The sequence below is a fragment of the Otolemur garnettii genome, unplaced genomic scaffold (genome assembly GCF_000181295.1).
Source record: "Otolemur garnettii isolate 467f Iridium unplaced genomic scaffold, OtoGar3 scaffold00092, whole genome shotgun sequence".
In the NCBI taxonomy this organism is placed as follows: domain Eukaryota; kingdom Metazoa; phylum Chordata; class Mammalia; order Primates; family Galagidae; genus Otolemur; species Otolemur garnettii.
In genome coordinates this window covers 4,998,245-5,009,670 of record NW_003852487.1, presented here as the reverse complement: position 1 = coordinate 5,009,670, position 11,426 = coordinate 4,998,245, and the positions used below count along the sequence as shown (strand labels likewise).

At 43.3% G+C, this 11,426-nt stretch overlaps 2 protein-coding genes across 2 annotated transcripts in view; one reads left to right on the top strand and one right to left on the bottom strand.

The window, feature by feature from the left end:
• Nucleotides 1-9,502, bottom strand: part of CUNH7orf50 (chromosome unknown C7orf50 homolog) — a 133,181-nt gene extending 123,679 nt beyond the window's left edge. The window contains exon 1 of the mRNA XM_012808687.2: nucleotides 9,374-9,502. Within this exon, the coding sequence (XP_012664141.1) occupies nucleotides 9,374-9,502 (129 nt within the window). The remainder of the gene's footprint in view (nucleotides 1-9,373) is intronic.
• On the top strand, nucleotides 1,592-2,461 carry LOC100942721 (calmodulin-like). Its single transcript, XM_023516539.1, has one exon. It carries the CDS (start codon nucleotides 1,695-1,697, stop codon nucleotides 2,034-2,036), a length of 342 nt encoding a protein of 113 aa, XP_023372307.1. The 5' UTR covers nucleotides 1,592-1,694; the 3' UTR covers nucleotides 2,037-2,461.
• Nucleotides 9,503-11,426: the final 1,924 nt, after the last annotated feature.

Here is an 11,426-nt window from a genome sequence, read left to right as displayed (position 1 = left end):
CCTGTGTATGCCAGCAGAAAAGAAGCCTGGAGAGTGAGTGGTGATGAAATCACAAAAGGTGTTTTCCATAGCTTGTTGGAATATTGAATTGAATATTGAAAAATGGAACATTTTTCCTTATAAGAACTAGCAAAGACTGGAAGAAATGGTAGTCAGTTGGTGCAGGGTCTGGTGAATATAGTGGATAACAGAAAGTTTCCAATTTCAGCTTGTATAGTTTGAGGAGCATTGTTTGTGCAACATGTGGTCAAGCATCGTCCTACAAGAGATCAGTCTGTCTCTACTGACCAATTCTGGCTGCTTCATCACAAGCATCCTCATCATGTCATCCATCTTGCTGCAGCAGACATCTGCTGTAATCAACTGACCAGGTTTCATGAAGCTATAGTGGATCATACCAGTTTGGATCACTAGACAGACACCATTAGTTTTTTTGATGAATATTTGGTTTTAAACTATGTTTCAGCACTTCATCTTTATCCAACTATTGTTCCAAATCCTTGCAATTATCAAAAAGAATCCATTTTCGGCTCAGCGCCCATACCTCAGTGGTTAGGGCGCTGGCCACGTACACTGGGGTTGGTTGGTTCAAACTCGGCCCGGGCCTGCTGAACGACAACGACAACTACAACCAAAAAATAGCCAGGCATTGTGGAGGGCACCTGTAGGCCCAGCTATTTGGGAGGTTGAGGCAAGAGAATCTCTTAAGGCCAAGAGTTTGAGGTTGTTGTGAGCTGTGACACTACAGCACTCTACTGAGGGTGACATAGTAAGACTCTGTCCCCCCCCCAAAAAAAAAAGACTCCACTGTTCACCCACGACATTAGCAAAAATATAGACAGATCACATTCAATGCTGGTTTTAACAGAAGGAAATGAACATGTAAATTGGGAGGCTTTCAGACACTACATCTCAACCCTCCTACCCGCCATTTCTTTCTAAGTACGTATCCAAGAGAGATAGCCAGACATTTATAGAAATCAACATACATGCACACATGTTTTCACGGATAAATGCTGGGAACAGGATAAATAACAGTTAGCAAGAACCGCTAATGAGCCCGTATTACCACCATAAAATGAAAAATACCTAAGAGTGGAACAGAATAAGGTAGATGCACACACACTGACTTGGAAACATCTCCAGAACATAATAAGCCAAAATGCCATGTTAACAAAAAATACAAACTATATAAGAAAATTTGGTAAATTAGACTTTATCAGAATTAAAAACTGCTCTTCAAAAGGCATTGTTGAAAAATGAAAATTCTAGCTACAGACTTGGAGAAAATAAATTTGCAAAACAAAAACCAGATAAATGTACACAGAATATATGCATGTATAACTCCTAAAACTATCTAATAAGAAAGCAGCCCAATAACTATGTGCGAGAGAATTCGTACTTCATCGAAGATAATTTATGAATGGCCAAAAACATAAATGGTAGTTAAAATCACAATGAGAAACTACATATTTTAAATAAGTGCAGTTTACAATATGCCAATCAGGCCTCAATAATGCTGTTTTAAAAACTATACACAAAGTGGTTGTGCGGCGGTGTCTTGGAAACCAGTAGCACTTATAGCATGGCTAACCAACTGACTGAAGAGCAGACTGCAGAATTCAAAGAAGCTTTTTCACTATTTGACGAGGATGGTGATGGAACTATAATAACAAAAGGAACTGGGAACTGTAATGAGGTCTCTTGGACAGAATCCCACAGAAGCAGAGTTACAGGACATGATTAATGAAGTAGATGCTGATGGTAACGGCACGATTGACTTCCCTGAATTTCTGACAATGATGGCAAGAAAAATGAAAGACACAGACAGTGAAGAAGAAATTAGAGAAGCATCCTGTGTGTTTGATAACGATGGCAATGGCTGTGTCAGCGCAGCAGAGCTTCGCCATGTGCTGACAAACCTCGGAGAGAAGTTAACAGATGAAGAGGTTGATGAAATGATCAGAGAAGCAGATATTGATGGTGATGGTCAAGTAAACTATGAAGAGTTTGTACAAATGATGACAGCAAAGTGAAGATATTGTACAGAATGTGTTAAATTTCTTGTACAAAATTGTTTATTTGTATTTTCTTTGTAACTTATCCATAAAATGTTTCTCACTAATGCCAAAAAAAATGCACATATCGTAATTAGGACTTCATTCCTCCATGTTTTCTTCCCTTATCCTTATCTTACTGTCATTGTCCTGAAACCTTACTTTAGAAAATTGATCAAGTAACATGTTGCATGTGGCTCACTCTGGATATATCTAAGCCCTTCTGCACATCTAAACTTAGATGGAGTTGGTCAAAGGAGGGAACATCTGGGTTATGCCTTTCTTAAAAGTAGTTTTTTTAGGAACTGTCAGCATGTTGTTGTTGAAGTGTAGAGTTGTGACTCTGCATGGACTATGGACAGTCAACAATATGTACTTAAAATAAAAGTTGCACTATTGCAGCTTGGTGCCTAGCTCAGCAGTTAGGGCACCTGCCACATAAACCAGAGCTGGCGGGTTCAAACCCAGCCTGGACTTGCCAAACAACAATGACAACTACAGCCAAAAAATAGCCCGGCATGGCGGTGGGCATCTGCAGTCCCATTTACTTGGGAGGCTGAGGCAAGAGAATCACTTAAGCTTAAGAGTTTGAGGTTGCTGTGAGTTGTGACGCCACATCACTCTACCAAGGGTGATGTTATAAGACTCTGTCTCAAAAAAAAAAAAAGGTTGCACTATTGCAAAACAGGTATATTATCCAGATACTCATACGCTATTTTATTTTTACTGCTGGTCCTGTACCAGAAACATTTTCTTTCACTGTTACTTGCTTTTAAACTTTGTTTAGCCACTTAAAGAAAATCTGCTTATGGCACAATTTGCCTCAAATCCATTCCAAGTTGTATATTTGTTTTCCAATACAAAAATTACAATTAAAAAAAAATAAAAACTACACACAACGTAAGATACAACTTCGCCCACAAGAGTAGCCAAAACCTAACAATCCCAAGTGTTAACAGATCTGTAGAGCTGCTGGAACTCTCAGACATTGCTGATGGGAACACACAATGGTACAGCCACTTCAGGAAACAGCTTGGCAGTTTCCTTAAAAGTTAAACATATGCTTATCATCCAATCCAGCAAACCCAGAAGAAAGGAAAGCATAGAAAGACTTATATACAAATGTTCACGGCATATTCCTAATAGTCCCACACTGGAACAACTTAATCAACATCCACAAACTGATAAATGGATGAGCAAATCTGTGATAATTTCATGCAAGGGACTATATGCCACAAAAATGAAAGAACACCGGGGTAACATGGTTAGCAGACTGAGGTAGGTGATAAGGCCTCACCCAGCTCACACAAGCAGGTCTCAGCTCTCCCACTGTAGGATGACTAATCAATCTGTAAATCCCTCTGAGAGTCTATCAATTGACAACCCAGTATTCAGTAGTCACTAAGTAGAAAATAAAGACAATGTAGGAAGCAGGGTGGAATTCTACTAAGAAAAACAATCCAGACTCCCAGAGAGCTGTCTATAAAGACTGACAATCACTCCTCAGCAAGAGTTCAATGACAAAAATTCCTCTGCCAGAGCAGTAATATTTCTGTGCAAAATACCATTGGTATGAAGTATTTTGGCTCTCCAGGCCAATTCTCCAGGCCATAAAGTTCACAACCTCATCTGATGGTTTTATAAAGCTATAGGCTTAATGCCCATGAAATTCACATCTAATTTTCAAGATTATGAAAAGAGAAGTAAAGAGCCCTGAGGCAGCATGGTCCAAATTGAGTAGTAGCTTTGCTTCCTATCTATCTAAACAACACCCCACAGCCCTGAGCACTGGTGGTGCAAAGTGCCGGCCTCCTCAGCCTAGCTGTCCTACTGGGCAGGTTTCAGCAAAACCCATGGAAACACAAGGAACAAGAAAGGTTGCCCTTGGGAACTTCAGCCTAGTGATGGCACATAAGTTCTGAAGGGAAAAGTGACTGTTACCCTTCTAAGTATTACTTGTCATGTGCTCTCCAGACCACCATTCCTAACAGGGGGCAGACAGTGTGGTCTACACATCTGAGGTTTTCTCCATCAGCACGGCCAGCACTGACAGTAACAGCAGCTGCCAATAGCGCTAGGAGTACTCCTTACACGGTGCTGCATTGTGCTGACACGCACACGGCTGAGATACCTGCTAGACTGCTACACAAAGGGGTGAGGGCCCCTTCTCTGCTATATGCTCTGTAAGGTAGCCGGAAATGGGAAACCCGGGGGTCAGTCTCTACTCTTATTGAGAGCTGGCTGGGTGACCTCTCTCATCACCTCATCACAAGCATAGCACCCATGCCTCAGCTCCTTGGCACCTCAGGGGCTGCAGAGACACTTTTGTAAAAGGGAAAGTGCTTTGTAAACATAAGGGACTCTTATTAATGAAGGGAAATGATACAAGCTTGGCTAGCTGCAGTTGACTGAGAGCCCACCTTCCATGCAGCTCACCCCACTCCTGTTTCCAGGCAGCCACATGGCACTGATAGCAGCAGAAAGGCAGCCAGTTCATCAGAGGCGCCCTCTAAGCCCCTGCAGGCACCGACTGGCTCTGAAAGTAACAGTTACACACACACTACCATCCCTTTACATGTCTCAGTGTCTCAGACAGACACAGAAATGCTGAGTGTCCTCCTCAGTGAGATGGAGGGGAAGGAGCCATCCAGATGGATCATGAGCAGGCCTAGAGTCAGCCTGCTGCCCCTCAACACATTATCACCTCAACTGTAACCCTCACAACCCGGCGAAGGAGGAACACACTTTAACCTGGGAAGGTTAAAGTAAGTTGGAGACAGAACTTTTTTTCTTTTTTTTTTTGCAGCCATCCATAGAGCACCATGGTGTTACAGCTTTCAGCAACCTCAAACTCTTGGGCTCAAATGATCCTCTTGCCTTAGTCTCCTGAGTAAGTCGGGACTACAGGCACCCTCCACAACACCCAGCTAATATTTTTTTAGCGACAGGGTCTTGCTCTTGCTTGGACTGGTTTTGAACTCCTGAATTGAAGCAATCTACCTGCCTCAGCCTCCCAGAATGTTAGGATTATAGGCATGAGCCTGGAGACAGAACTCTCAATCACAGGCTCAGCAAATGAAACAGAAAACAGACCCTAGCAATGAAACAGAAAACAGACCCTAGGTTTCCTGAGACCCCTAGAGCATCAACCCAGAGGAGGAACAGTATACAAACTCCAACCCACCAGCACCAAGAACCTCTTATGCAGCAGGACTGCGGGAGAGAGAACAGCAGGTGCAGGTCCTTTCTAAGAACAGCAGCTAAACACACCCAGTCACTAAGACCCTGGAAAGGCACTAGGAGCCATGCTTCCTCCTGCCTGGGGCCATCACAAATCGCCAGCTTCTCTAGCATTTCAGGCCTCAGGGGCTGTGGGATGCTGAGGGGACCAAACAGAGCCAGGGGAAGTGAACCCTGAGGTCCTGACTGCCCAGGGCCAAGGAGCAGCCAGACTTCACATACTCCAGACATAGAGCACACCCAACCCCCAGCTTCCTGCACCAAGCCCACAGGCCTGAGTGGGAACTTGAGCTCTATGGAAACCACTCCCCAAGGGCGATGAAGTTTCCATCACTTGGGGACGCTTCCACAACCCTGGCAGAGCACAGAGTGCTTGTGCTGTGGGAAGCAGCTGTACAAGGCCCAGAAATGGCTGTGACCTGAAGGCTCCCCAGATGGACATTTCTGGGAAGACAACACAGTGGCCCAAGTAAGGAAAGAGGCTTCTCCATTGTCCACTGTGGATCCTGGAGGTCCACCCAGGAGCCTGTGCAGGATGGGGAAGGCAGGAAGTGCAGTACTTTTCCACAGCTCCTCTGGGTGAGGGGCAACACTGCTCTCTAGGCCTTTGTCGACCTACCCTTCTTGAATACTTAGGTTCAGCTTCCAATACTTTTCCTTTAAAAAGAAATGCCTGACACCTCTTTTTGATAATTTCCCATGAGAACCAGATAGTGAGCAAACAAATACTTTTATTAGCAGAGACCAGAAGAGCCTTCTTTCCAATGGGACACTGGCTCCCAGAAATGAAAGGCGGGGCTTTGAGACATAAGCCCCTGAGTCTCAGTACTGAGTCACAAAGATCAGTCTGAAATCCTCCCAGGAGCCTGGAAACTATCCCCAGGGTCATGTGCACTTTCCAGAATATCGAACAAAAGCCAGCTCCTTTCAGAGGGAGTGTGGCTACCGACCCCTGCTGGCCAGCAGGGCTGCATAAGTCCTCTCCTGGGCTGACCCCAACCCTCTCCCACAGCAACTTCCGGCTCAGCTGGGAGCCTGCAAGTAAGCTTCAACACACCCTGGCCGGAAAACTAAACAGTGCATGTGAATTCACCAAGAATTATATGTTACAAAGCAAACAAAAATTGAGGTATCAGAAGATAGACTAGACTAAAATGCTTTCTCCTCTCCTCTTTTTCCCCCAAATTCCTTTTAATAAACATGTATTTTAATAATGAAAAACCACGTATTTTTAAAAATTACTTGAACAGGGGCAGCGCCTGCGGCTCAGTGAGTAGGGAGCCAGCCCCATATACCGAGGGTGGCGAGTTCAAACTCAGCCCCGGCCAAACTGCAACAAAAAAATAGCCGGGCGTGGTGGCAGGCACCTGCGGTCCCTGCTACTCAGGAGGCTGAGGCAAGAGAATAGCCTAAGCCCAAGAGCTGGAGGTTGCTGTGAGCTGTGACACCATAGCACTCTACCAAGGGCTACAAAGTAAGACTGTCTCTAAAATGAAATAAAATAAAGATTACTTGAACATAAACAAAAAGAATACACAAACCTACAGCACTATCTAGCTTAGGCAGGAGGTTTTGCCCACATTTACTTACCATAACCCAAACCTACAGCACTATCTAGCTTAGGCAGGAGGTTTTGCCCACATTTACTTACCATAACCCAACACTGTTTTAGGGTCCTACCAGTGACCAGCAGCCTACAAACAGAGGTCAGGCAAGATGATTCATTAAGAAAGGAAAGGTAGGGTGGCGCCTGTGGCTCAAAGGAGTAGGGCACTGGCCTCATATATTGGAAGTGGCAGATTCAAACCCAGCCCCGGCCAAAAAAAAAAAAAAAGAAAGAAAGGAAAGCTATGGGGTGGCTCATGCCTGTAATCCTAGCACTATAGGAGGCTGAGGCAGGTGGATTGCTTGAGCTCAGGAGTCCAAGACCAGCCTCAGCAAGAGCAAAACCCTGTCTCTAAAAAATAAAAGTGTTATGGCCAGTGGCTATAGTCCCAGCTACTTTTACAACAAAACTAAAAATGTCCAACATGACAAGGTGGAGCTCATTTTAAAGAAACCAGAGGAGCCTAGAAAATGCAGGGATGTGTCAAGGAAACAGCCTGAAAGCCAAGCGTGACTGAGCTCTGCAAGTCAGAGTGGGCTGAACCACTGAGCAAAAGCTCAAAGAGCTCTCAGGAAACTAGTTTCCACCTGGAACCTAGAAACCAAAAAGAACTCAGACAACTGGAGTACATGTTGTGGACAAAGGAAGAGTACCAGGTAGCTGGCCTGAGGGGGAACAAGACCCTGGTGAAACATGGACTATCTCCTGGGCAGAGGAGGCAAAGTGCTCCAAAGTGCTCGAGCAGCTGCCAAACCTCAGCCTTTGGCTAAAGCGAGCCCAGGATAAGCTGGGCTCCCGTCTGGCTGCCCCACTCCCCACTCATACCCTTTGTCCGACCCCTATATACCCCACAGCTCCTGCACTGCTACCAGCCAGATGTGCATTCTCTCACTTGGTCCCCCAAAGCTCAGAGCTGCCTTGTTGGCTGGAATACAAGCCATCCACATCAGCAATCCTCAGCCTGGAAACATGCCCTGAGGGACAGGAGGAACCTGCAGCATGGCTGTTTTAGGACCTACACGCCTGGAGCTCTGACTGCACACACATTGATGCTGAAAATCATCCTGAGTAAAAGACTAGAGTGGCTCCCCCCCCAGGTCTCTGTATTCAACACCCCCTTCCTTATTTCATCAAGACACCAGCCACTCTGTGTCTTACTATGGCATATCCCCCCTGGGGCATAAAAACCTTGACACTTTGGTGACTTATAAAAGTGAACAAATACAATGAGCCAGCAACAAATCCTTGTATAAGTCAGGCGGTTTACAATTCTTCTTTCCAAAAAAACTGAAGAAATACCTAATCAAGATGCCATTTAAGGACAGATCTTTACAAATAAATTTTGATAGTATGTGCCAAAAAATCACATAATGATCTTAAGAGTTCTTGGAATTAAGCAACACCACTGCATAAAACTTCCATTCCCACTTATTATTTATGTGAATAACGCTATTCAACACTTACACCTAATGCCACATGATCATGCCATTATCATTATGTGATGCACACCTAATCAAATTTTACTTTATGTTGAACAATTTGTCAAATAGGTAAACTATTGTACTGTTTTGGTCACTGCATAACAGAAATTATAAAAATGATTCTTCAATATAGAAGAAAAATTTTAATGCTTAGAACTGGGTGGGTAACAAATTTTTAATTCTTAAATTTAAATGTATATACACCTTTTATGGCAAATAAGCATTATATGGTAAGCAATAAAATACTTTCAAAAATAAAAATACATAACTTCAAAAAAGAGACTGTTCATGTTATTTTTTTAACAAATCACAATGTTATTCATAATCTACTATATAGTTTAAAAAGTGATGGCAACAAGTAATTTTCAAACTCCCAATATTTGTGTTATGCTATACACATACATTTCTAGATGTAGATTTCTTTCTTTTTTCTTGTTGCAGTTTTTGGCCAGGGCTGGGTTTGAACCCTCCACCTCCCGCATATGGGGCTGGTGCCTGACTCCTTTGAGCCACAGGTGCTACCCTCTAGATGTAGATTTCTAAAGCAGGTTTCCAGGCCTTGCTACTGCATGTGTCCATGTGAGGGACAACCTCCCTACTATTTGCCAAGCCATCCACCCCACCCTGCCCCTTCCCAAAAGCACCACCAAATGCCCAGTTCCAGGCTCCTCACTACCCTGGGTGCCTCAACTGGGCCAATCTAGACTGTTAAATTCTCCCATAAAACACAGCATCCAAAACACAGTCTGTATATTTGGTTGCTAAAGAAAGGTAATAATGGTCTTCCAACCTAAAAGAAATTCTTATTTGCCCACAGTTGCTTTGAGAAGTACTGAGCGTGTTCATGTGCAATGTGTCCACCCTCTGCTCCATCAAGAGGGAGACCAGCAATCGGAGCCCTCCCTCTCTCCCTCTGGGTTAGGTGGTTAACGGAGCAGACCCCAGGAAGGGGCAGGCGACCGTCGCATGGGCACCTGCCCCAGCCTTACCTCCAGGTGTGCTTCCTCATGGCCTGGAGAAGCCTCAGGTGTCAACGCTGTCTCTTCTGTTGATGCCTTCTTTAACTTTTTGTTCTTTTTCTCTGTCACTTTGGGAATTTTTCTCTTCTGTTTTGCCATCCTACAACAGAGAAACTGAATTGTTAAACTCATAGGAAATAAAAGGTTTTAGACCTAAACAAAGAGGCAGAAGGTCCTTTGCCACTGTAGAAGAAACACGAAAGTCATGCAGAAAATATGCAAAATACAAAAGTTAAAGTCAAACCCCCTAGTTTTATCACCTGTGGACAACCAACTTAGCGTATGGGGGTATATTTCCTTTCTTTTTTCTGAGTGTTTTTATTTAACACAGCTGCCTGCAATCATGCATAGAGTAGATATATATTTTTTTTCTGTGTTTCTAATTTAATATGAATACAAAGCTTTTAAAATTAAGAGAGATGCCATTTTTATTTTATATTTTTTGAATACATAGGATTCTTTTTTTTTATTGTTAAATCATGTTTGTGCACATTAATACTATCGTGGGGTACAGTGTGTTGTTTCATATACATATACAATCTGAAATACTGTTGAGATGCCATTTTTAGTGACAGAATCATAACTTTCCAAAGGTGAAATCTGTTCATTCCCTAATCATGAAGTATTTTGAATTATTTTTATTTTCTACTAGTATGAACTAACTCAGACTCTCCATCAACTGGGAAGCCCTTGGCACTATCTGGCCCATCACCAGGACACCTGGCCACCCACAGGACCAAGGTGAGCCCAGCATGTCTCATCTGAGAGTGTGAGGATCTCAGATGCCCTTAATGAGGTCTATCTTCTCAAGTCCAGCAATGTCTAGAACTCCATGCACAAGACAGAAGAGAAGTCAAGTCCATGAATTATAAAACAAATTCCTTTCCAGGACTGTGATGAAGGAACCAAGAAAAATGATACAGGAACCTGGACACACATTGGAGGAGTCAGGGCAGAGAGCCCTAGACCTGGTAGAGGCTACTGCCTCGGGCTCTCAGCAGGGCAGGTGGTCTTAGGAAGAACTAGGGGGAGCAAGGCTATTTTCTAAGATGGAAGAATCAGGAACTGACCAGCCTGCTACTGCAGGGAGCAACAGCAAAAGCAGGAAGAGCCCACCCCCTACTCCCGACTCCTATGCTGTTCCTCTCCCTCACCTATCCCATACCCCTCTTTCCCCACCTCTGGTACCCTCACTGCATGGAACCTAAGGAGCTGAAAATAGAAAAGTATTTTGCAGTATCCCTGTAGGTATGATGTGAGCCTCCCTGAGTATAAAGGTGCTCCTGGTGCTTTACCTCCTAGAGAGGTATCAGCCCACACACACACTGCTGTTTGTTACACCTCGTCTCTATTGAAACAACTCATACATCAATAAAGGATCAAATCAGGGTAAACCAATAAGGTGAAATCCCACTCAGAAATTAAAATTAGACACAAAGTGGAAAATACAGACTACTTTGTATATATAGCCTTACCCCATTTTGTGTAATAATACCGAAAATAGCAATAATACTAGAGAAAGCACACATACACACAGGTAAAACTGTCTTGAAGGATACACATATAAACAAAACCTTTCACCTTATTTCTATCTAGGAATTGGGATTATAGTGACTTTCTTTTTTTCGACAAAGTCTCACTCTGTTCCCCAGCCTAGAGTTTTATGGTGTCATCATAGCTCCCTACAATCTCAAACTCCTAGGTTCAAGCAATCCTCCTGCCTCAGCCCCCTCAGTAACTGAGACTACAGGCACTGGCCACAATGCCTTGCTAATTTTTCTATTTTTAGTAGAGATGGGTCTCACTCCTGCTCAGGCTGGTCTCAAACTCCTGAACTCAAGCAATCCTCCTGCTTCAGCTTCCCAGAATGCTATATTTTTTTATAGCTGTTTTATTTCATTTTTTCAAGGTTAAATGCTTTAAAAATGAAGATTTTTGTTTTATAATAGTTTAATTTTTATTTTTATAAGGCCTACTAATATCAACTTTTATTCTGACCAATTATAATTTCATTTTCTTTATC

Bases quoted from the DNA above. Each gene is read 5' to 3' on its own strand.
- LOC100942721 (XM_023516539.1), top strand. From the start codon at position 1,695: ATGAGGTCTCTTGGACAGAATCCCACAGAAGCAGAGTTACAGGACATG.